The sequence below is a fragment of the Sus scrofa genome, chromosome 14 (assembly GCF_000003025.6).
Source record: "Sus scrofa isolate TJ Tabasco breed Duroc chromosome 14, Sscrofa11.1, whole genome shotgun sequence".
In the NCBI taxonomy this organism is placed as follows: Eukaryota; Metazoa; Chordata; class Mammalia; order Artiodactyla; family Suidae; genus Sus; species Sus scrofa.
Window position 1 is genome coordinate 59,946,239 of NC_010456.5, and position 26,774 is coordinate 59,973,012.

At 49.2% G+C, this 26,774-nt stretch overlaps 1 protein-coding gene across 5 annotated transcripts in view; it reads right to left on the bottom strand.

Moving 5' to 3' along the window:
* Positions 15,017–26,774, bottom strand: part of GALNT2 (polypeptide N-acetylgalactosaminyltransferase 2) — a 180,125-nt gene continuing 168,367 nt past the window's right edge. For 4 of the 5 annotated variants that reach the window (XM_021073538.1, XM_013983228.2, XM_013983227.2 and 1 more), the window contains 3 exons: positions 25,221–25,347; positions 20,997–21,116; positions 15,041–17,469 (listed from right to left, as the gene is read on the bottom strand). In XM_021073538.1, coding sequence (XP_020929197.1) covers positions 17,314–17,469; positions 20,997–21,116; positions 25,221–25,347 — 403 coding nt within the window. In that variant the 3' untranslated portion in view covers positions 15,041–17,313. Of the gene's footprint in view, positions 17,470–20,996; positions 21,117–25,220; positions 25,348–26,774 lie in introns of all 5 variants that reach the window. The other variant, XM_001927774.6, reaches the window with a different exon arrangement.

Consider the following 26,774-nt stretch of genomic DNA (forward strand, 5'->3'; position numbering starts at 1 on the left):
CACCAAAATAAACTTGAAATGGCTTAAGGATTTAAACATAAGATATGACACCATAAAACTCCTAGAAAAGAATATAGGCAAAACATTCTCTGACATAAACCATGCAAATATTTTTTTAGATCAGTTTTCCAAGGCAATAGAAATAAAGACAGGAGTTCCTATTGTGGCTCAGTGGGTTAAGAACCTGACTAGTATCCATGAGGATGCAGGTTTGATCCCTGCCATCGCTCAGTGTGTTAAGGATCTGGCATTGTCACAAGTTGTGGCATAGGTCGCAGATGCAGCTCGATCTGGCACTGCTGTGGTGGTGGTATAGCCCGACAGCTGCAACTCCAATTTGACCCCTAGCCTGAGAACTTCCATATGCCCAAGTATGGCCCTAAAAAGCAAAAAAGAAATAAAAAAATAAACCAATGGGACATAATCAAACCTACAAGCTTTTTGCACAGCTTGTAAGTGCAAGCTACAGAATGGGAGAAGATAATTGCAAGGGCTGCAACCAAAAAGGGCTTAATCTCCAAAATATAAAAAGAACTCATACAACTGTACTACAACAACACAACAAACAACCCAACTGAAAAAGCAGAAGACCTAATTAGACATTTCTCCAAAGAAAACCTATGGGTTACCACTAGGCATATGATAAGATGCTCAATATCACTAATTATTACAGAAATGCAAATCAAAACTACAATGAGGTACCACCTCACACCAGTCAGACTGGCTATTATAATAAGTCTACAAATAACAAATGCTGGAGAGGGTATGGAGGAAAGGGAACCCTCCTACACTATCAGTGGGAGTATAAATTGGGACAACCACTATAGAAGAGTATAGAGTTTCCTTAGAAAACTAAATAGAGAACTAGCATATGATCCAACAATCCACTCCTAAACATATATCTGGACACAACCATAATTCAAAAAAGACATGCACCCCTGTGTTCACAGCAGCACTATTCACAATAGCAAAGACATGGAAGCAACCTAAATTTCCATCAACAGATGAATGGATTCAGAAGATGTGGTACATATATAGAATGTAATACTACTCAGCCATAAAAAAGAACAAAATAATTCCAATGGCAGCAACCTGGATACAGCTAGAGATTCTCATATTAAGTGAACTAAGTCAGAAAGAGAAAAACAAATACCATATGATATCACTTATATGTGGAATCTATATGGCGCAAATGAATCTATCTACAAAATAGACACACAGGCATAGAGAACAGACTTGTGGTTGCCTAGGGGGAGGGGAGAGGGTGTCAGATAGACTGGGAGTTTGGAGTTTGTAGATACAAACTATTACATTCAGAACAGATAAGCAATGAGGTCCTACTGTATAGCACAGGGAATTATATCCAATCTCTTGGGATAGACCATTATAGAAGATAATATAAGAAAAAGATTGTGTATATAATACATATATGACTGGATTACTTTGCTGTACAGCAGAAATTGGCATAACATTGTATATCAGTTATACTTAAAAAACAAAAATAGGGACGTTTATATCGATACAAGCTTTCCTCAAGAAACAAAAATCTCAAATAACCTAACCTTATACCTAAAGCAACTAGATAAAGGAGAACAAAAAACCTGAAGTTAGTAGAAAGGAAATCATAAAGATCAGAGCAGAAATAAATGAAATAGAAATGAAGAAAACAATAGATGAGATCAGTGACCCTAAAGCTTGGTTCTGGAAAGGAGAAACAAAATTGATAAACTTTTAACCAGACTCATCAAAGAAAAAAAGGGCGAGGGAGCAAATCAGTAAAATTAGAAATGAAAAGGGAGAAGGTACAGCTGACACCACAGAAATACAAAGGATCGTAAGAGACTACCAGAAGCAATTATATGCAATAAAATGGACAACCTTGAAGAAATAAATTCTTAGAAATGTGCAATCTCCCAAAACTGAACCAGTAAAAATAGAATATATGAACAAACCAATTGCAAGTACTGAAATTGAAACTGTGATTTAAAATTTTCCAACAAAAAAAGTCCAGGACCAGATGGTTTCACAGGTGAATTCTATCAAACATTTGGAGAAGAGTTAACACCTATCCTTCTGAAACTATTCCCAAAAATCGTAGAGAAAGGAACATTTCTAAATTCATTGTATAAGGCTAACATAACTCTGATACCAAAATCAAAGATAACAAAAACAACAATATTACAGGTCAATATCACTGATGAACTTAGACACAAAAATCCTCAACAAGATTCTAGCAAAATGAATCCAACAGTACATTAAGAGGCTCACCATGACCGAGTGGGATTTATCCCCAGGATGCAAGGATTTTTTTTCACTGTCTGCAAATCAATCCGTGTGATTGATGGATCCACCACATTAACAAATTGAATAAAAAGCCATACGATCATCACAATAGATGGGAAAAGCTTTTGACAAAATTCAACACCCATTTCTGATAAAAACTCTCCAGAAAGTGGGCATGAGGAAGACATCCTCAACATAATAAAGGCTGTGTATGGCAATCATACTCAACGGTGAAAAGTTGAAAGCATTTACCCTAAGATCAGGAAAAAAGACAAGGATGCCCATTCTCACCACTTTTATTCAATGTAGTTTTGGAATTCTGAGCCATGCAAGTAGAGAAGAAAAAAAATGAAAGTAATCCAAATTGCAAAAGAAATAAAACTGTCACTGTTTGTTGATAACAAATACTATTCATAGAAATCCTAGCAGATGCTACCGAAAGACTATTAAAGATCACCAATGAATTCAATAAATTTGCAGGATACAAAATTAATACACAGAAACCTCTTGAGTTTTTCACACTAACAATGAAAGATCAGAGAGAGAATTAAAACAGTCCCATTTACCATCACATCAAAAAGAGTAAAATAGCAAGGAATCAACCTACCTCATGAGGCAAAAGACCTGTACTCTGAAAGCTGCAAGACACTGATGAAAGAAATCAAAGACGACACAAACAAATGGAAAGATATATACCATGTTCTTGGATTGGAAGAATCAATATTGTCAAAATGACTATACTACACAAGGCAATCTAGAGATTCAATACAATCTTTATCAAATTACTAGTGGCATTTTTCATAGAACTATGACAAAAAAATTTTAATGTGTATTGAAACACAAATGATAATGTGAGAAAAAAGAATGTATACATGTATGTGTAACTGGGTCACCATGCTGTACAGTAGAAAAAAAAAATGTATTGGGGAAATTAAAAAAAAAAAAGATCTCGAATAGCCTAAGCAATCTTGAGAAAGAAAAGTAGAGCTGGAAGATGCAGGATCACTGACTTCAGATTGTACTCTAAAGCTACAGTCATCAAAATAGCATGCTACTGGCACAAAAACAGAAATAGAGATCAATGGAATAAATACATAATAAATCCACACACCTGTGGTCAACTAACCTGTGACAAAGGAGGCAAGAATATCCAACGGAGAAAAGACAGTCTCTTCAATAAGTGATGCTGGGAAAACTGGACAGCTACATGGAAAAGAATGAAATTAGAACACTCTAATGCCATACATAAAAATAAACTCAAAATGGATTAAAGACCTAAATGTAAGACCAGATACTATAAAACTCTTAAAGGATAGACATAGGCAGAATGCTTTTTGGTGTTTTTGTTGTTGTTGTTTTTTGGTTTGTCTTTTTTAGCCTTTTCTAAGGGCCGCTCCCACAGCATATGGAGGTTCCCAGGCTAGGGGTCCAATCAGAGCTGTAGCCACTGGCCTACGCCAGAGCCACAGCAATGCCAGATCCAAGCCGCATCTGCAACCTACAGCACAGCTCACGGCAACACCGGATCCTTAACCCACTGAGCAAGGCCAGGGATCAAACCCGCAACCTCATAGTTCCTAGTCGGATTCATTAACCACTGTGCCATGACGGGAACTCCCCAGAATGCGTTTTGACATAAATCGCAGCAATATCTTTTCAGATCTGCCTCCTAGAGTAATGAAAATAAAAATAAACAAATGTTTATGCACAGCAAAGGAAACCATCAAAGTAAAAAGAAGACAACCTAGAGAATAGGAGAAAATATTCTAAACGATGCAACCCATAAATTATTAATCTTCAAAACATACAAACACCTCATGCAGCTCAATACCAAAAAAAAAAAAAAAAATCAAAAAACTATCAGAAGGAATTCCCATCATGGCACAGTGGTTAACGAATCTGACTAGGAACCATGAGGTTGCGGGTTCAATCCCTGGCCTTGCTCAGTGGGTTAAGGATCTGGTGTTGCCGTAAGCTATGCTGTAGGTCACAGACGCAGCTCGGATCCCATGTTGCTGTGGCTCTGGTGTAGGCTGGCAGCTACAGCTCCGATTGGACCCCTAGCCTGGGAACCTCCATATGCCACGGGAGCAGCCCTAGAAAAGACAAAAAGTCAAGAAAAAAAAAAAAAAGATCAGATATAAACAGTCATTTCTCAAAAGAAAACAGACAGATGGCCAAAAAGCACAGGAAAAGATCCCCAACATCACTAATTATTGGAGAAATGCAAATCAAAACTACAGTGAGGTCTCACTGCGCTCCATTCAGAATGGTCACCATCAAAAAAGTCTACAAACAATAAATGCTGGAGAGAGTGGGGAGAAAAGGGAGCCCTCCTACACTGTTGGTGGGACTGTAGCTTGTACAAACACTATGAAGAACAGCACAGAGATTCCTCAAAAAACTAAAATTAGATATACCATATGATTCTGTAATCCCACTCCTGGGCATATATCCAGAGAAAACCGTGACTCAAAAAGATGCATGTACCCCAGTGTTCACTGCACCACTATTCACAATAGCGAAGACATGGAAACAGCCTAAATTTCCATCAACAGGAATGGAAAAAGATGTGGTACATCATACCCAATACAGCCACCCAAAAGAATGAAGTCATGCCATTTGCAGCAACGTGGATGGATCTAGAGATGATCACACCAAGTGAAGTAAGTCAGGCAGAGAAAGACAAATACCATGAGATCACTAAAATGTGGATTCAATTTTTAAAATGATACAAAGGAACTGTTACAAAACAGTAACAGACTCGTGGATTTTGAAATCAAACTTACGGTTACCAAAGGGGAAACACTGGGAGTGGGGAGGGATATTTGAGGAGGTTGAGATGAACGTGTACACACTACTATACATAAGACGGATCATCAACAACGACTTACCATATAGCACAGGGAACTGTACTTGAGATTCACTAATAACCTATATGGGAAAAGAATCTGAAAAAGAATGAATACGTGTAACTGAATCACTTTGCTGTACACCTGAAACTAACACAATGTTGTAAATCAAGTATACTCCAATATAAAATCCATAATCCAAGAAAAAAAATTTTAAGGAGAAGGCAAAAAATATACATGTTGAAGTTTGTGCTCAAAGGGGAGACGGTCCATCTGGAAGGAGGCACCTTCTTCTGAGGGAGCCAGGCAACTGGACGTGGGGTCTGCCTGAAGCATCCCGGCTGGGGCCAATGGCTGACCCCTTCTTCCTGTTCTCCCTGCCCTCTTCATCCCAGAAACTGTGGAAAGGTGGGGTGAGAATTTTCCTCCCTTACCAGGCTGCTGCAGCCCCTAGCAAAACCCTGACCCTGGACAGCCTGCATCAAGCCAGGTGACAGCAGCGGCTTTTTATCCACAGTCACCATCCACCAACCCAGGAGGTCTAGAGACCACAAGTAAGCAAACCCCCAAATCGAGACCCAAGCCCAGCCAGATAGGTGTATTCATGAAAATAACAAAGTAGAATATTTAAAAACCAGAGGAGGAGTTCCCATTGTGGCTCAGCGGTTAACGAATCTGACTAGGAACTATGAGGTTGTGGGTTCGATCCCTGGCCTTGCTCAGTAAGTTAAGGATCCAGCATTGCCGTTGCAAATGCAGCTAGGATCCCGAATTGCTGTGGCTCTGGCGTAGGCTGGAGGCTATAGCTCCGATTGGACCCCTAGCCTGGGAACCTCCATATGCCGAAGGTGCAGTGCTAAAAAAGATAAAAAGACAAAAACAAACAAAAAAACCAGAGGAGAGTTTCATCATGGCTCAGTGGTAACGAACCTGACTAGGAACCATGAGGTTGCGGGCTTGATCCCTGGCCTCGCTTAGTGGGTTAAGGATCTGGCGTTGCTGTGAACTGTGGTGTCGGACACAGAGGCAGCTCGAATCCCATGCTGCTGAGGCTGTGGTGTAGTCAGGCAGCTGAGCTCCGATTTGACCCCTAGCCTGAGAACTTCCATATGCCACAGGTGTGACCCTAAAAAGCAAAAGCAAAAAACCCAGAGGGATTGTTGTCCTATTGCAGACTGTACAAAGGTTGGGAAGGTATAGGTATCTCTTTCCAAGAATGTTATAGTGAAAAAAGAATTAGCAACCTGGTCTTACCTTTGTTCAGTTATCTTCCAAACCAAGTCTTTGGTCTATCATCCGTTCCATCATCTCTCCTTCCCAGAAACCTGTCCACCTCCCTTGCAACTCATACATGCGCCCAGCAGATGGCAGCAGAGGACACCTTATGTGCCTCTTAAGGGCACAGAATAAGGCCTTCATGCAACAGCTGTGCTGAGTCAGGGGTCAGGCGGTGTTCTTGGCACTGTGGGTGCAGCAGAAAAAAAAAGGATCTCTTTTGACCCCCAGCGGGGAGAGAGAACAAGCAAGTCATCAGACCGTGATACTGTGACGTCTTGGGGGCAGGAATAGGAAAGGAACTCAGTGCTGAATTTGACATTCATTCCTCCTGAAATGTGTGCTGGGTGCTTACTGGACCCAGGCCCTTGTAGGGACAGGTGACAAAGTCCCCTCCCCTCCTGAAGCTTGCATTCTAGCAGGGGGAGAGGACACAGTAAACCAAAAAATGCTCATATAGTATTTGTAAAGACAGCAAGTTCTACAGAGTAAATGAAAGGCCAGGTTTGGGGGGTGCTGGGGTCGGGAGGCAACAGATGGTCAGCTAGGCTCAAGGGCCAGGTTGAAGCAAGTCCCAAAGAGAGAGATGGCCCAGCAGCTCCAGGGCCCCATCCAGCCCTGTCCTTTGCCTGGCTGTGCCAGGGTTACATGGGGTACTGGTCCCACCCAGGCTGAGGTTGGGGCTGCTAGTCTAGAGCAGCAGTGCCTGGTGCCCTTGGGGAAGAGCAGCGGCCACAGGGCTGGACAGGCTGTGGTGGGTAAGATGGGGGCCCCGGGGACTGGAGGCCAGTCCAGCAGGACAAGGACAGCTCACTTTAGAAAACTGAGGGTGTTTGCAGAAACTAGCAGAGCGTGGGCTTGAGGGAGGAGGGGAGGACATGGTTACTGGATGTGGGCAAAAGAGGGCGAGAGGAAAGAGGCGGGGGAAGAGCTAGGGAGGATACAGCCACCTTTTACACAGAGAAGTTTGGGGGCTTCCTCCTCCGACAAGGGCTGTGAGCCAGTCATGGCCTGAACCTAGGAGCCCGCTCCTCAAAGTGTGGCCTCTGGTTACTGGGGAGCTTGTAGGAAATACAGATTCTCACCATATCCGTAATTTGGGGGGTGGTGCTGGGGATCCGTCTCAAGGAGCCTCCAGGAGGATGGAGATGCGGGTCCAGTTCACAACCCGGCGTCCATTCTCCTGAAACGACGATGTTCGGCTGCGGGTCTCGGGCTGGTGCAGGCACCTATTTGTTCTCTTGTTTTTCAACTCCCAAAGGAACTGCAATCCACAGCAAGGTTTGAGAATTACATGTCATACAAAGGGCAGGATTTTGAAGTCTGAGAACTGGGTTCAAATACTGTTCTGCTGACCACTTGATACCAACTTTTTGATGGCGCGCTTTGTTCATCTGCTGAAGAGGTGCAAGTGAGGATGGAGGGAAATTCGCTGCAAGGCTGCTTGCCTGGTTTCTGGCCAACCAGTCTCTCTTTGAACATTAGCTCTAGTCTTCCAAATCACGGCCTACCCACAGCCACTCCCCGAGTGGTGTCCAACCACACCAGGGGTTGCAAGGAGGGTTCAGCTGCTAGGATCGCATTGTGGGCTATGACCTCTGGGGCCCTGTCCAGCCCTGAGGCAGCCCCTGTGGATGTGTGCACTCTATGGACATCTGATTTGGAGCTGGTGGGAGGCCAAGCTCAGCTGTGCCTGTGGCTTCAGGGATTCATGAGGGCACCAGCCTGTATGAGTCTGCCAGGGGTGCTTTAATAACATACCTCAGGCTGGGCAGCTTCAAAAATAGACATTTATTCTCTCACAGCTCTGGAGACTTCCACATCAAGGTGCTGGCAGGGGTGGTTCCCTCTGAGGCCTCTCTCCTTGGCTCGTCCATCCATTGTCTCCCTGTGTCCTCACACGGTCTTTCCTCTGTGTGGGTCTGTGTCTTAAACTCTTCTTATGAGGTCGCCAGCAATATTAGATTAGGGCCCACCCCGATGGCCTCATTTAGCCTTATTTCTTTTCTAAAGAACTTGTCTCCAAAGACATTCTGGGCACTACAGGTTAGCACTACAACACAGGAATTTGGGGGGACACAATTCAGCCCATAACAGTCTGCTTTCTGGCCCCCTCAAATTCATATTTTTTAGTATGTAAAATAAATTCACCCCATCCCAACAGTCTCAAAGGTCTAAACCCATCCAGCATTAACTATAAGGTCCAAATCTTATCTAAACATCATCTAAACCAGGTATGAGTGAGACATGATGTATGACTCATTCTAAGAGAAGATTCTTCTCAAGCTGTGATTCTATGAAATCAGACATCAAGCTAGTATCTGCTTCCAAAATGCAGCAGCAGGGCAGGCAAAGATAGATGATCCTATTCCAAAATGTAGAAACTGGAAAGAAGAAAAAGGGATGACAGTCCCAAGCAAGTCTGCAACCTACCAGGGTAAATTCCATTAGATTTTTAAGGTGTAAAATCCTCTTTAACACTACAAAGAAAGAACATTACAGGCCAATATCTTTGATGAACATATATCCAAAAATCGTCAACAAAGTATTAGCAAACCAAATTCAATAACATATAAAAGAGATCATACACCATGATCGAGTGGAATTTATTTCAGAGATGCAAGGATGGTTCAAGATCTAGAATCAATCAATGTGATGTGCCACATTAACAAAAGCAAGGATAAAAACCACATGATTATCTCAAAAGACAGAAAAAAAAGCATTTGAGAAAATTCAATATCCATTAATGGCAAAAGCTCTCATCAAAGCTGGTATATAGGGAACATATCTCAACATAATAAAGGCCATTTATGACAAATCCACAGCTGACATTCTTGACAGTGAAAAGCTGAAAGCCTTTCCTCTAAAATCAGAAACAAGAAAAGGATGCCCACTTTCACCACTTCTATGGAACATAGTATTGGAAGTTCTAGCCACAGGAATCAAATAAGAAAAAGAGGTAAAAGTATCCATATTGGAAAGAAAGAAGTAAAACTGTCATTATTTGAAAGTGACATGATATTATATATAGAAAACCTAGAGTCTCCATTAAAAATTTTTTTTGAGCTAATAAATGAATTCAGTAAAGTTTCAGGATACAAGGTTAGTATAGAAATATGTTGCTTTCCTACATTAATAATGAACTATCAGAAAGAGAATTCAGGAAAATAATCCCCATTTACAACTGTATTAAAAAGAACAAACTTAACCAAGGAGTTGAAAGACCTATACTATGAAAACTGTAAGATACTGATGAAGGAAATGGAAGATGACACAAAGAAATGGAAAGATATCTCATGTTCACAGGTTGGAAGAATTAACACTGTTAAAATGTTCATACTACCCAAAGCCATCTACAGATTTAGTGCAGTCCCTATCGAAGTACCCATGACATTTTTCATAGAACTAGAATGAGTAATCCTAAAATTTATATGGAACACAAAAGACCCTGAATAACCAAAGCAATCTTGAGAAGAAGAAAAAAAAAAAAAAAGCTGGAGGTTATCACACTCCCTGACTGCAGACTATACTACGAAATGACAGCAATCAAAGCAGTATGGTACTAGCATAAAAATGGACACATAGATTAATGGAACAGAATAAAAAGTCCAGATATAAATCCACACTCCTTGGTCAATTAATCTCTGACAAAGGAGACAAGAATATACAATGGAGAAAGGACAGTCTCTTCTAATATATAGCATAAATGAAACTTTCCACAGAAAAGTAAATCACAGACTTGGAGAATAGACTTGTGGTTGCCCAGGGGGAGGGGGAGGGCCTGGGAGGGAGTGGGAGCTTGGGGTCAATGGATGCAAACTATTGCTCTTGGAATGGATTTACAACGAGATCCTGCTGTGTAGCACTGAGAACTATGTCTAGATATTTACCACGCAGCATGACAATGGGAGAAAAAAAAGTGTGTTGGGGGAAATAACAATTAAAAAATTTTAAAAAAGACAGTCTCTTCAATAAGTGGTGCTAGGAAAACTGAACAGCTACATGGAAAAGAATGAAATTAGAACATTCTCTAACACCATACACAAAAATAAACTCAAAATGGATTAAAAACCTAAATATAAGAAATGAAACCATAAAACTCTCAGAAGAAAACATAGGCAGAACACTCCTTGACAGAAACTGTGGCATTTTTGGGGATCTGTCTCCTCAAGCAAAGGAAATAAAAGCAAAAATAAACAAATGGGACCTAAATAAACTTAAAAGGTTTTGCCCAGCAACGGAAACCATAGACAAAATGAAAAGATAACCTACTGAATGGGAGAAAATATTTGCAAATGATATGACCACTAAGGAGTTACTATTCAAAATTTATAAAAAACTCATACAACTCAGTATCCAAAAAAAAAAAAAAAAAAAAAAACCCGGAGTTCCTGTCATGGCTCAATGGTTAACGAACCCAACTAGGAACCATGAGGTTGCGGGTTCAATCTCTGGCCTTGCTAACTGGGTTAAGGCTCCGGCATTGCTGTGAGCTACGGTGTAGGTCGCAGATGTGGCTCAGATCTCAAGTTGCTGTGGCTGTGGTGTAGGCTGGCAGCTACAGCTCTGATTTGACTCCTAGCCTGGGAACCTCCATATGCCGAGGGTGTAGCCCTAAAAAAAAGACCAAAAAAAGACAAAAAAAAAACCCTGATAAAACAAATGGATAGAAGACCAAAGAAGATATACAGATAGTCAATAAGCACATGAAAAAGATGTTCAGCGTCACTAGTCATCAGGGAAATGCAAATCAAAACCACAATGAGGTATCGCCTCACACCTGTCAGAATATCAACTGTCAAAAGTTTACACAATAACACATTAGCTAGGATGAGGAGAAAAGGGAACCCTAGTACATTATTGCTGGGAATGTAAATTGGTGTAGCCACTATGGAAAACGGTATGGAGGTTCCTGAAAAAACTAAAAAGAGGGCAGCCATATGATTTAGTAATTGCATTCCTGGGTGATATCTGGAAAAAAAAACACTGAAAATACTAATTAGAAAAGACACAAGCACCCCAGTATTCATAGCAGCATCATGTACAACAGCCAAGATGTGGAACCAACCTAAGTGTTCATCAACAGGTAAAGAAGATGTGGTGTGTGTATACAAAATAGAATACTACTCAGCTATAAAAAGAATAATTTTTTGCCATTTGTAACCACGTAGATCAACCTAGAGGGTATTATACTTAGTGAAATCATTCAGAGGAAGACAAACACTGTATGCTGTCACTTATACCTGGAATCTAAAAAAAAATAAATGAATATAACAAAACAGAAACAGACTTGCATATTAGAGAAAAAACCACTGGTAACCAGTAGGGAGAGGGAAGGGGAGGGGCATAATAGGCAGAGGGGGTTAAGAGGTACAGGCTATTATGTATAAAATAAGCTATGAGAATAAACTGTACAAGACAGGGAAATATAGCCATTTTTTTAATAACTTTTTTTTGTCTTTTTAGGGCTGTACCCACAGCACATGGAGGTTCCCAGGCTAGGGGTCGAATCAGAGCTGCAGCTGCGGCCTTCGCCACAGCCACAGCAACTTGGGATCCGAGCCGCCTCTGCAACTTACCCCACAGCTCACGGCAACGCCAGATCCTTAACCCACTGAGCGAGGCCAGGGTTCAAACCTGAGTCCTATGGATACTAGTCAGGTTCATTACCAATGAGCCATGATGGGAACTCCTATAGTAACTTTAAATAGAGTATAATCTCTAAAAATATTGAATCACTATGTTGTATGTACCTAAAACTAATGTTATAAATCAACTACTCTTATATAAATTTAAAAAAAGAATAATCCTCTTTGTCTCTATGCTCTTCTTACTGGGCATCCGTGACCCCTTAGCCCTGGGTCTCAGAATAAGAGGAGTCAGCCCCCCACCCCTTGCCCTTGGCCAGTGTGAGTGTGACCTAGAATTGCCTTCAGGGAGGAGGAGGCACATTGGGGGATAGCTCTATGGTCCTCTCCCATAGAACCCTGCAAGTCCAACAGCTTTCCTTCACCTCCCCGTTTCTGGTCTCTTTCAGTCCAAGCTGGTGGCATTTCTGCTGGGAGAAAACTCTCAAAAGCCTGACGATGGGTTGATGGGTCCAGGCCATGAGCAGAGGGTCTTCATCAGGTCTTAGCTGGATAAGCTCCTCTCTACTGTGGCTTCTGTGGAGACGGCTGATTGGCTCCATCAGTCACAAGCCCATCATGTCTTTAGCAAACACTGCCCAGCCTCAGTATTCTCTCCAAACATGCTTTCATATTTTTTAACCACGTGGACAGGTTGAGAATTTTCCAGCTCTTCAAGTTCAGGTTTCCTCTTCTGAGGATCTTTCCTCTTGAATGTGACGACAGGTGTCAAGTAGAAACCAGGCTGTGCCCTCCTCACTCTGTTGAGAGCCTCCTCAGCTGTCTGTCCAGGCTGAACACTTGCAGGGACTCTGCCCACAAAGCACGAGAACACAGCGCCACCAAGTTCGCTGCCACTTTCTCACAAGGACCGCCCTCCAGTTTCCAGTCTCTCCTTCCTCATTTCCATCGAGCCTTCAGCAGACCCTTAACATTCATGTATCTGCTGACACTTTGTTCCCAATGATCTGGGTGCACCTCTCAGAAAGGAGATGCTTATCAACAGCTACCCTTTTCTCTTTGAATCACCTTTAACATCCTTTTTTTTTTTCTTTTCCATTTTTGGTCGCCCCACGGCATATGGCGATCTGGGGCCAGGGATTGGATCCGAGCCACAGCTGTGACCTAAGCTGCAGCTGCTGCAATGCTAGATCCTCAACCCACTGTGCTGGGCCGGGGATCGAACCTGAGTCCCAGTGTCTCCAAGATACCACTGATCCTGTTGCACCACCTACTATCCATGTTTCTACCGACAGCTCCTTCAAGACAATCGAGGTGTTTTCTAAAATGCCCCAAACTCTTCCAGCTTCCACCCACTTAGCAGCTCTACAGCTACATCCACACTTCCTGCACCAAGGTGGGCATCCCCTTTCAGGAGCTGTCTAAGCAGAGTATACAGACTGGGGGACAGTCAACAGAAACGGGTTTTTCTCACAGTTCTGAAGGCTCAACGTTGGCGACCAAAGTGCCAGCAGGGGTGGTCCCTGCGAGGCCTCGCTGCTGGGCTTGTCCACGACCATCTCTCCACCTCCCAGTGTGCACTTCTATGTCCTGACCTCCTCTTCTAAGGACACAGTCACACTGGGTGAGGGCCCAGCCCGATGGTCTCATGCTGATGCCCCTCTTGAAGGACCGTCTCCAAGTACACTTGCATCTGAGGCCTGGGGGTGAGGAACGTTGAGGTCCTAACTTTAACGTATGAATCGGGGGTGGTGGTGGGGACCGGCAGTGAACCTCAAATAGTTTCCACTTCCAGAAAGCCAGCCCCAGGGCTTAGTGACATTGCTCTGCAGCTCTGTCCCCACACCCTTTCCCAGCAGCCCTTCAAGCCGTTGTTCCCAAGGGAAGACACATGGGCCACGTTCACCCTGTGGCTGGTGGTACAGGGCCCTGAAAACTGGGAAGCACTCAGCCAGCCAGGTCCAGCCTAGTCCTACCGGAGGGGTGAGGGGGATGGGGGAAAGCTGAGGTATCAGCTGGCCTCTGCCCTGGGTCTGGTCTAGCCTCCCTCCCTTCCTCTTCTGCAAACCCTGAGGGCCGCCAGCCTCGCCCACAGATCCCAGCCTACCACATGGGGAACGTGCCCTGGTGTGTGGCCCCCACCAGCCTCGTGTGACATGTGCCGTCACCTGTTCCTCACTGGTGGTCGGGCCTGGTTCCTCGTGCACCTTCCCCACCTCACTCCGTCTCTCCTTCCCTGGCGGGGAACTGGGCACTACATCGGCGTCTGCATCTCACACATGCGGGCAGTGACCTTTTGCTGAAAACTCAGCACCTGTGACATCTCCCCAGATCCTGTCCGTGTACCAGAAGCACACGACCGCAGTCCAGAGTGAGGACAGAGCCCTCGATGTTGCAGCCCGGTGCCAGGGTGCTAGGGAGCGGTCAGTGTTGTGTCCCCACACACCCATGGGGCTGTTCAAAGGGAGGTGTCTGTCAAGGCTGAGGATGCGGGGGGAACACCACGCCTGCCTGGGATGGGACTGGAGGAGCCAGGTAACAGGTAAATAGCAGATCGACTTAAATACTTTAAAAGCTGTGAAGACATCAGTTGCCTTAGTCCTTCCCTGGTTAGAGTGTAGACTCTGGGTCTCAGTGCCCAGGCTGACCAGGTGAATACTCAGGGGTGGTGTGACCTTGAGCAGGTTAGCCTGTGACCTTGAGCAGGCTGACAGCTGCAAGCACTAGCTTCCCCAGCCAACTGTAACACGCAGCCCTAACGCAATCGCCTAGGTTACTGTGAGAAGGGCTGGCATGCTGCCTGGAACATTAAACACTCCATGAATGATAACGGTTACTATTACAAATAAGAATTCACACCAAAAGGGCACAGTGGTAAGAGGGGAATGCATTTTAAAACTGTGATAAGACATGGTCATTGAGCAGCACCCCCTGCCAGGACAGACCATAACCACACTCCCCAAACACCAGTCACATCCATCCCATAAAGACCAACAGTGACTGCAGCCACCAGCAATGTTATCTATAAAGTATCTTCTCTTTATTTAAGTTAAACAATTTTCAAGGATGGTTTCCATCTATAAAATGGACAAAGTACAAGCTCTGTACAGCAGTTCTTTTTAAAAATCAACTGGAAAAAAAATTACCAAACTATATTTTGAATTTGCAAAACATACTCACAGATACCATCATTTTAGCTTTTATGAAGACATAAGAAAGACCAGCACAGAGAAGACAACTAACTTTGCCACGCTTTGCTCAAAGGGCTCTTAGGAAAGAATCTTTACTTGTAAAAACAGGAGTGGGAGGGTGGGGTAGTCTCGATGACTAAAAAGTAATGCAACCACAGTAAGTCACTTTGGCACACTGTGTCATGTAAACATAGCTCACCCCTGGGGGCCCTCCCAGCCCATCTCTGCTCACAACGCCCACACCCCAGCTCAGAGGCAGGGAGCTGCCCCCCCAAGGGCCTGGGAGACCCATCTCGATGGTACGAAAGTTGGTAAGACTTGGGGGGGGTAGGGGTGTGGGCGAGGATTTGTCAAGAACCTGATTAAAGTTGGTTTTACTTCAAAGCCCAATTTGTTTTCCCTCTGTGGGAAATTTTTTTTTCCTAACAGCAGTAGTACCTCACAGGTGACAGGATCTGGCCATGGGACCCTGGGGCCTGTGACTGCTTCCCACCCCACCTGCGCTCCACAGCCTCACCCAGGTACCCAGAACTCTCCCCAGGAGCTAACGTGTAGTCAGGATCAGCCTCTGAAGACAGAGGTGTGCACAGCTGATCCAGCTGTGGCCTCCCTGTTTGCTGAAAACACAGCTGGTTGGGTGGCAGGGGGCAAAAGACAGGACAAAGTCACCCAGCCACCTCCATGCTGATCCCACTGTCATCAAGGGAACACATGGGGGCTTCTGAGGTGCAGGGAGAGAGACTAACAGCACCCTCTTTCCTAGAAGAAATATGCAGGAGGAGCTGCATCAGCAGTGTCAACCTGGCAGAACCTTCTGGGGCCCGAGGATGTCCAGGCATAATGCATGTCCCACCACCAAGCCAGCCTCTTCACGACCAGGCGTGCGTGCGGGAGGGGCGGGTGAAGAAAGGAGGGCAGTGACCTCTGACCAGGGGCCCTCCTGTGGGGGCTGTGGCTGGTGACTGCTGCACGCGGGGCACCTCAGAGACAAGGAAGTGTCACGTGGGTGTTGGGCAGTGACCTGGCTCCTTCCTGTGACTGTTTAGTTCACAGCTGTCTCCTGGTTTATACCAACACATGCTTCCTAAACCACAGCTTCCTGTTTTGTGCCCTGAATCCTCAGGCGTTGTTTGGTCTCCACTTTGCCTAATTCTTGACCAAAGCCCCCGAGGCAGGCAGATTCCAGGGCCCAGGTGACCCTGACAGTGGTGGCGGCGCACCAGGGGTCCTCGCAATCAGCAGCACAGCCTGGGCCACCTCCCTCCATCCCTGGGAGCTGGGGGACTGTTTTCTTAATTCATTTCATCCTTAGAGGAAAGAAACTGAATTTACAAAAACCCAAAGTAGTATCTGTCAAAATAAGTAATCCGTCCAGGTTTACAAACACCAAGGGTATGAAAAGTGGATTCCAACACAGAGCGTGACTCCCAGCTGAAGTCAGACTGGGAGGCTGGGGTCGGGGCGGGGGTGGGGGGGTGGGGCCTCCCGGCCAGGGCAGCACCTACTCACCTATAAGGCTCCAGGGGCGGCAGAGGAGGGGGGGGCTCCCCCTCCTGCCGGCTGTGATCTGCTTTGTGGAGGGTTTACACGATGAGCATGACCTACAGAAACCATAGGGAACTGACCGTACGTTCTCTCTCTATGCTGGCGTTTAGTGTCCCGCCGCAGAGGAGTTCGTTTCCAAACAGAGCAAGTACACCACGCGGGACAGGGGCTGCGCCGGGAAGACCAGCGGAGGGTGGGGAGGGGAGGGGCCTGCGACAAAAGCGCGCACAGCCACGGGACCCGGCTGGCCTGGCCGCCCCGTGGGATCCAAGTGGAGATTTCCAGAGAGTTCTCCTCGCTGTGATGCCGCAACGACCCCCTTCCCCGCCCGGTCCTCCAGCTGTGGCGCCGGCGCTTGGACGTCACCCGCTGTGGGGCCGCGGGAAGCGGGCGTTGGGGCCCCCGGGGGCCGGGGAGCAGCCCCCTCCCTCGCCGCTTCTGTGCCGCCCGCCCCCGGGCTGGGGCCGCAGCTCTCGTCTCCAGACCATGATGGAATACTGAGGTATATAGTTTCGTGGAAAGTCTAAGAAACGTAATCGATAGCGTGACCACCTTCCCGGCCGGGGGCGCTACGGCCCCCTACTGTTGCAGGTTGAGCGAGAACTTCCACTGCTGGGACAGCGCGGGGCCGCACACCTCCACGCTCAGGCCCCCGTTCTTGGCCGCACGGCTGTCCAGACACAGGTTGCTACCCACGTGCCGCAGCTTGGAGTTGCCCTCGATCTGCTCCCATTTCTGCGAAAGACAGGAGAGCACCTCACAGCACGGGGCACCGACAGGAGGAGGAGGCAGCTGCTCTCACGGGTCTCCTGGCTGCGTGAAGAATGCACCCTTTCTCTTTCCCTCTCTTATCAGAAAGGACTGGGGTTCAAGGGAGCCCCAGGGCAGAAAGGTGCCGCGGAGGCCCAGGAAGGAGCCAGCCCCCTGCCAGGTGTGCAGCTCGAGACCTCCTCTAGACCTTTCCTGCCCATCTGTGTCTGCTTTGGGTGTCTCCTTGGCCAGGCCCCTCTCCCTGCTCCCCCTGCACCCCGCCCGTCCCCAGGTATAACGTGGCACTGAGAACTTCTAGCTGAGACTGCATTCCTTCACAAGAAGGCCTCATCTGATGACATCCCCCACCCCCTGCCCCCCAGGAGGAGCCAAGGCACTACCAGCTCCCAGGGGGCCCAGGCCACCCCGCTGCTGAAGGCAGCCCTGCCTAGGCCTAGGTCAGGCACCTCCACTCCCGCTTACACTGAGGGCCTCTTGCTGCACCAGAGGCGGTTCAGGCCAAGGAGAGAAAGGCAGGCTTGTGTGGACAGAGCGCTGTGCTGGGAGCCCATTTCTCCACTGTCTGCGCCTCCCTGGCAGGTGTGAGGAGCCTAGCTCAGCCACCCCCAGGCCCACAGTGCCCTGCACGGCAGGCCCGTCAAGCCCTGAGCGCACTCCTACAGCTCAGGGCGTAGCATCTCTTGCTCACCTGTACACACCTGCACTCACTGAGCCCAGAGCAGCCATTGGGCAAACCAGAAAACAAGCCCACAGCCCAGTGCAGGGCACCCAAGGGCCCCTCACCGTGTTGTTTAGCCCCATGGAAAAAACCCCTAACATTTGTATTTAAAAAAAAAAAAAAGCCACATGCTTTTTTTCTTCCAAAAGCTCTCCCTTCATTAATGCAGTCCATGATCCTAATTAATTTTTCACACTGTGTGCACCAAAGCTCCTTTCTGTCGGTATCTTTACAAATCCTTTTGACACTGTGGAATTAGATTTTCTTACTCCTGTCTGCCTTTGCCTTTTGACTCTGCAAATGCACCCGTAACACGAACACACAGACGTGCCTGGAAATCCAATGTTTCAACTGGCGAGACAGCGCAGCTTCAAGACAGAACCAGCTGAGGAGCCTCTCCTCAGATGGTGGGTGAACGAGGCTGGGGGAGTCCAGCGCCCGGGGACCAACCTTCATAAGGGCTCTGCAAGGCTGTGGGGACCCTGGGATGTTTACTAAGCCAGCTTCCAGCCTGGGATTTTTCCAACAGCGAAATGCAGCGCAGTTCAATGGGCACAGGGGAGGCGACAGCCACCTGCCCGTCAACTCCTCCTTCACGTCCGCTCCCTCCTGCTTTCCTGCTGTGTCATGGGACGTATGTATGTGCTGCCACCAGCTGTGTGCCACTCTGAGTGGCCAGCACTTGGTGACAGATGGGAACTGGATGGACTTGATTCTGTTCTCAGGGCGGGGGGGGGGGTGGTGCTCTCCTGTGTCAGGGCATCAGCTGGATGGAGGGCCTTAAAAAGGCCCAGTGCCCACCTCTATAAGAGAAAGGCAGCCTCAGCAGCCGGAGCCCTGGGCCCCAGAGGGCTGGGAGCGGGCAGGTTTCCCAGACATGGAGGCGCTCCAGAACCAGCCACACCTTCCTTAGAGCAAGCGCTGAGGCTAAAGGGTTAACAGACCCTCACTTATTCACACCTCGCATCCAGTAAAGCTCACTGTCTGCAGATCTCTCTCCATCTCCAGAAGAGAGCCTTGCAGGGATGAGGGCCGCACAGCGGCAGGAGAACCTGTCAGCTCTCAACACACAGCTAAAGGGGACAACCCCCACTCCAAGACTGAGTGCCCGTCTGTTCTTCAAGTGGGTTTGGAGTCCAGGCAGAGTCATCAGACGTCCGTGCCCTTCCACCCGGGCAATGGTGTGCTTGGCTTGACAGTGTGACCACTGCTACCAGGCAGGTCCCAGGAGGCTGGCCAAGGGCCAGTGGCCTCCCGGAGACCCAGGCACCACAGTCATGGGGTTGAATCAGTACAGATGGGCGTTGAGGGAGTGGCCATGAGGGAGCCTGTGGGGGACTGGGGCTCTGTGGAGCAAGGAGGGGGCACCCAGGATGGGGTGGGGAGGGGACAGATGAGAGATGGCCCTTTTCCCATGTTTCCTGACTACTGGGGTCCAAACAAGGGACCTGGCCTTGGCCAGGACAGGACCCCTGGCTCTCGGAGCCTCAGCTTCCTTCCTGTGAAGTGTGTGGAGCACAGGAGGCCCGTGTGGGCTTCTGGCTCCCCAGCTGTCCACCTCCTGAGGAGGGATGGAGAGGACAAGCCCGGCTTCCTGGGCAGGCATGTGGGGAAGCCCTCTGGGCTGCACCAGCTCCCCTGGGCCCAGGGGCACCCAGGGCACCGCCGGGCGCATGGCAGTGAGCACACGCGCCCCTCTCAGCGTGCGCTACCTGCTCAACCACCTGCACTTCAGTTGCTTACAAGCTGTAAGTTTAAGAAAGAAAAATGTTTAATGAATAAACAAAAACATGCATCATTTCTCTTTAAAAGACCCCGTGGTGTGGGGAGGAGGAGGTCTCATCACAAAGAAGCCACATCATGCCTCCAGCTGCAGAAATCAAGGCCTCTTTATATATATTTTTATAAAATATAGGTCTTGCTTTTGGGGCTGGGGGCTCATCTGCCATGGAGATGAAACAGGGTGAAAACACTTCCTCTGGAGGAGCGCTTGTGAAGGTGGGTCCCCGGGCGCTGGGCTCCCCCAGCCTCGTTCACTCAGCCTCTGAGAAGAGGCTCCTCAGCTGGTGCTGTCTTGAAGCTGCGTTGTCTTGGCTCACTACGCTTTCTAGACTGATCTGCAGGCCAGTGTTTCACTAACTTCTCACGAGTCATTAACTTTCATGTTTAAAGCAAAGCTTTAAATCATTAGTTTTGCACGTTCGGGCAGGCACCCTTCTCAGCGCTGGGGCCCAGGCGCTGCTGTTTCATCCTCCATCCCTCCCTGCTCCCAGGCCTGGGGCCTGAGCCTCCACACGCAGGGGTCAGCAGGCGGGAACTCATGGGTCCCAAGCTTAGACCCACGCACATGGGCCCCCCGTGTCCCCCTCTCTCGAGATCACTGACATCACCAGACAAATCCTTTCGGGCACCCAGCAGGAGCACCTGGGACTTAGGGCTTCTTCTTAGGACCCCCTGCCCCCACCCCAGTGCCTGGACCAGGGAGGGTCCTGGAGCTGAACACACCATCACAAAGGGCTGCCTGCCTCCGTGGTCTGGTCAGACGGGAGGCACAGATGTAAACTCCACCCATCTGGGAGGAAACCACCCAGAACAGATGACCTCCCAGTAGAAGTAGCCACAGGGGCAGAGGAGTCAAGGGAAGCCATCCAGAGCCGCACCCACGATGTGCCAGGGACGCCACAGCATGTGGGGACACAGGCCAGCAAGAGTCCACCAGCACCACACATGTGTGTGCACCCCGCGTCCCAGCCCTGCAACCCACATGACATACCTGCCTGCTGTCGTTCTCCCGGCAGCCCTGCAGCTTGATGAGGGAGCCGGGCGCCCGGTCCACCACAGTCAGGCATAGGTCCATGTGCTTCACTGACTTCTCCTTGGTCAAGGCCCACTCCTGCAACACAAACCCAGGTCAGGGGCCCCAGAGGGGCCGGGCACACTGGGGACCAGCCTTAGGAGCTCCGAACAGCTCAGGACCAACAAATGACTTTATGCCAAAGAGCAAATCTGCACGCGGGGTATCATGGAGCCTTGTGACTGGGCACCCAGGTGAACCGTGGTGACCGTTTCAGCCCAAACGCAGGGTGGAGCTCCGCACCCGTTTCCGGTGGTAAAATGTGAGCTGTGAACACTGTCACTCAAGCTCTGCTGCCCAAAGGGATGGACAACTTCAGGGTCAACGTGGGGACTTTGCCCCCAGCAGGTATGGTGTGGAAACAGCATTTGTGACTGCGGATTGTCATGTGTGAAAATTACAAATCACACACAGCATGTTTAGCCTCCTCTAAGTTGGCCCACAGATGCTCAGAGAGTTCTGAGGTCCCTGGGGATGGATCTAGGTATCTACACATATGGCGCACAGCCAGCCTGGGTACTTATGATGTCCGGGCACCATTTAAGCCCTTTACACAACAGCCCTATGAGAAGCTATGGTTATCCCCTTTTTACAGATGAGAAAACTGAGCCAGAGAGCTGAAATAACTTGCCCGTGATCTCAACACACACACACACACACACACACACACACACACACACACCACACACACACACACACACACACACACAGGCCGAGAGTAGAACCATTTCTTCTGAACACCAAACAAGAGCATCTGAAAGGGAAGGAGGCTGGGGAGGTGACAAGATGGGTGAGTGTGGCCTCAGGTGGGAGAGGGGGCTGGGAGCTCCGCTCTGGGCAGGAGGGTGAGGCTTCTGACCTTTACTCTAGGACTTGACCTATTCAAAGGGACGAAACCCAAGAGAACCCTCAGGATCTAGATGCAGCAAGGGTTATTCTAAGTAAGAATCCCCCAGGGGTGCCCTCCCAGTGCCCCTTCTGCTGTTTGTCCACCCCAATGACTGTCCACTGAGCACCGGCAGCAGCTCAGGTGCTTTCAGAGGGCTGGACCCACGCAGCAAACACACAGGCCAGGCCCTGCCTTCCATCACTCTCACCAGGTAGCGAGAGCAGGCGGCACGCCTCATGCCACTCTGGGCTCTGGCAAGTGCTTCCAGAGACTGTTTTCCTTTTCTCTGTTTTCAGGGGATGGAGCCCAGGAAACACAATCTTTTAAAGAAGCTCATTGCTCGGTGCCTCCATCTCCTGGAGCAGATGGCCTATTATGGGGAAGGATTACCACCCGGCGGCCACATGCACCCCTTACATGGCCGCGGAGAGACGTGGTGCTCAGAGGAGTTGGGCACAGCTGGAGAGAGGTTGGGGACAGCCCCTGTAGCCCCCTGGCAGGCTTCCTCCTCTCCTGACAGGGAGTCAGGCCCTGCGCCCCCCTCTCTGCCCTCAGCTTTCGACTTCTCCCCTTTTCATCAGTGCTTCTCAAAGTGGACTCCGAAAGAATCTTATGAAAACTTGGTTCCAGGTCAAATAAATTTGGGAAACACTGAATTTGGGCCAAGTGCCTCTCTTGCAAATTCATAGCATCCCTGAAAAGGCTCTGAAAATCCTAGAGGAGAAGAACCTGCTTGGCCTGTTTTTCATGGGTTGTCCAAACTTGGGAGCGAGCAGAGGGCTGGCTCCTTGCCCCCCTGTCCCCACGGGCAGAACCGGCTTGGAAGGGCCACAGGCCAGGCCAGTCTCCCACAATGCTGTCCTTGGGGGCGCGGGTTGGGGGGGAGTGATCCCAAAGCGCCAACAGGCATGAAGGAGGTCCCAGGATGGAGTAGCCCCTGCACCCTGCATGCTTTTAGGTATTTGTGTGAAACAGTGACACAAAGATACCCTCCCCGCCCCAACTTGGGAAGAGGAGTAATGGGTGGATCGACCCCAGGGAGAATAAGATTTTCCATCATTCTTGGAGGCAGGTGTTGGCAGATGTTAGGGGTTTGCTGACACTCAGTTTAAAGCTCAGTTTGAATGTTTCTATGACCTTCTTGCTATTGTGTGCTTTCTTATTTTACTTTAGTTCATTTATTCTTTTTTGTTTGTTCAGGGCTGCACCTGCAGCATATGGAGGTGCCCAGGCTAGGGGTAGAATCGGAGCTGTAGCCACCAGCCTACGCCACAGCCACAGCCACGCCAGATCCAAACCACGTCTGCAACCTACACCACAGCTCACGGCAACGCCAGATCCTCATCCCACTGAGTGAGGTCAGGGATCGAACCTGTGTCCTTGTGGATATTAGTCAGATTCCTTTCTGCTGAGCCACAAAAGGAACTCCCAGTTTTATGTATTCTTTTTAGGGCAGCACCTATGGCATGTGGAAATTTCCAGGCCAGGGGTCAAATTGGAGCTGCAGCCGCCAGCCTACACCACAGCCACAGCAACGCGGAATTCGAGCCACATCTGTGAACTACACCACAGCTCATGACAACGCCGGATCCTTAACCCACTGAGCAAGGCCAGGGATTAAACCCACATCCTCATGGATACTAGTCGGGTTCTTAACCCGCTGAGCCACAATGGGTACTCTGTGTGCTTCCTTATTTTAAAACAGACCTATACCAAATTCAGCTATGGGAACAGCAAGGAAAGTTGCCACTCTGTCCTTCTGCAATGATCTGTATTTCCAAAATGAAGTACATAAATATTTAAGAAATGCTTTTCTGAGCTGCCACTCAAAAAATTTCCCCACTTCCTGTGTGTCTGCCAAGGCCCTGCCAGAAACCACATGACACACTTTACTGACCCAGAGCACGGCCAGGTTCCCGCTAGGAAACGTTACTCACCCCTCATTCCTCATCCTCAGAGCTGACTTTTCCTCAGCTCAGACGGGACTGGCCCTGGGAGGTGCAGGAGCCGCTGGGCACCAGCTTCCACCCCCCAGGACGGTTCCCCATGTGGTGGTCCCTGCACTCGGGGCGTCTGAATTCACCACAATGAAACCAGGAGAAACCTGACATCCTCGGTCGCACTGGCCCCGTGCTGAGGGCTCCGTCCCCACACCTGGCTGATGGCTGCTGTGCTGGGTGGGGCAGACCGAGAACATTCTCTTCAGCACGCAAATGCCCCTAGGCAGGGCTGGTCTGGACAGCAGCTCGCAGCCCAGGCTGGACCATGGAGGACGCCGTGCCTACTGGGCCCTGCTCACGTGTCCCCATTTAGGGTCACCCACCCCCAGAGCTTTCAAACACGCCAATGCTCTCTGACCCGACTCAGGAAATCAGGCTCTCTGGGTGTGGGACCCAGGATCGGTGCTTCCCGAAAGCTCTCGGGCTCCTCCCGGGCAAAGCCGTGGGGCAGAGCCCAGGGGCAGGGAGGTGTCTGTCTTGGGACCCGGATGGAGCCAGATGGATGGGGGCTGTCCCGCCCTGCGCCTCATGTGTCTAACTGACCATGTCCAGGCCACCTGGAGCAACCATGAGGATGGAAAGGGAAGGAAGTCACCCAGCCACTCCCCGGAAGGACATGGGACAGCCACCTTCACACAAAAGCAGGCACTTTCTTTTGGAAATAGTTCTACTGAAAGGCCCTGGGATCAATAAATGTGGGAGACACTGAGGTCAAGCACCTTTTGTTAAAAACAGCAACCCCCCACCCCCAAGCAGGAGATGACAAGACACAACACTGCCCGACCATTTCTGTGCACAAAGCCCTCATCTTACCAAATGCCCGCTGTTACCTCACAGGAAAAACCGCCTTCTAGATCATGGTCCTTTTGGACACAGAGGCCATGGCTGGGCCTCTCCCTTTCCGCGAGACAGAAGGTGGCGGGCTTTACACCGAAGCCCTTGTTATCTAACAGGCAGCCGTGGCGCGGGGGTTAAGTGCTTATGGGCACGGATGTGGGCAGGTGCAGGCGCAGACACAGTCAGGTGCCCTGGGGTGAGCACACACTGGGGGGACAGAGGAGGCGGGGGATGATGGGCTGGGAAGGAGCAAGGCTACCCTCCCTGTAGCTGTGACGACAAAGCCAGGTCAGTGCTCACCCGAGGCTGAGAAGGGGCTCGGGGCAGACATCTCTCGTCCCAGGAGAAGGGTGGCCACAGGACTTGTGACCTCAGCAACCCACCCACCCCGTTCCCTCATCCCCCCTACGCACATACCTGGTTCCCCCCAGCGTTGTGACACTCGTAAACTCCGACGACACCGTCAGCAAAATGTCCCAAAGTGTCCAGGCAGTTGGTTCCCTGCTGCAAGGCCCCAAAAGCTATATCCTGATGGTCGGGAACCCTGGAACCAACGAGAGAGACACTCACTCCATCGGCAGGGCCCCCACCTCCGTGCCCCACCCCACTCCACTGCCCAGAGCCTTCGCCTCAGGACCAGGCAGGGCAGCGAGAGCCGGCGTCCCCAGGCCATAGGCCCCCAGCACAGTCCTGGCTGTGCCAGAAGACAGCACTACTCTGAGCGTCTCCATTTCTAACCCGGATTTTAAGCTGAAGTCTTCTTTCTATGTACCAGAGGGATTTTTTCTGGAAAGGAAGAGCTCCTTTTCTCTTCGGTGTTAATTGTTGGAAGTCACTTAGAAAAGAAATTTGGTGCGGTCAGATCCTGCTTCCTGGAAACTTCCAGTAGACTTGGGACTGACCTTTACCTGGTAGAGGGGAGAACATGCGTGGGTCTGCCAGGTGGCCTGGTACAAACACGCCAGAGAGCACAGTGGGGTGCGTGGGGGAGCACGCTTCAGGGTTAGACCCGATCCTGAGCCCTGGCTCTGCCACAGGCAGGAGTCCACGAAAAATCCCATCTTAAGCACTCAGCATGGCACTGGGCCCACAGGAAGGACTTAGTAACGGCAGTGACTGTCCCTGACGTGGTACAGATGCTCAGGTGGTGTCTCCCTCGCCTGCACAGACGGGGGCAGCAGACCACCCACTGCCATGGTGTTGAGTGCTTCAGACGGGGTCTCAGAAGCCAAGGTCACCCCAAGTCACAGGGGACCTCAGAGTGAAACTGTGCACTTAATGTAACCCATCTGGCATCTGGCTACCAGGTCACAGGCCATCAAGAAGCAAAAGCAACATAGGCACCATTGGGGGCTACACTCCACTGCTGTGAGGCCCCTTGTTGGCTGGGGGGAGGTGACGACAAGGGTCTTCCTGCTGGTGACGTCCATCCCAGAGGGCCAGGGGCACGGTGTCACTTTAAAAGTAGAGGAAATAGAAGTTCCCGTCATGACGCAGTGGTTAATGAATCTGACTAGGAACCATGAGGTTGTGGGGTCGATCCCTGGCCTTGCTCAGTGGGTTAAGGATCCAGCGTTGCCATGAGCTGAGGTGTAGGTTGAAGATGCAGCTTGGATCTGGTGTTGCTGTAGCTGTGGCATAGGCTGGCAGCTACAGCTCCGATTAGACCCCTAGCCGGGGAGCCTCCATATGCCGAGGGAGCGGCCCTAGAAAAGGCAAAAAGACAAAAATAAAAAAAAAAAAAAAGTAGAGGAAATAGTTCCAAAGGGTGGTGTAAGTGAAGAGCCTTAGAGAGGCAGGACCGCACCATCTAACATCCAGCAAAGCTCCATGACAAGGGCTCTGGAGGGGCTGTCATCACACAGGGAAGGGAGGTGACTCCGCACTCACAGGCACAGTGCTGGAGACATGGACCTGCTGCAAGATGTGCTGGGACACTCAGAATAAGGGACACGCCACATGGGGGCAAGT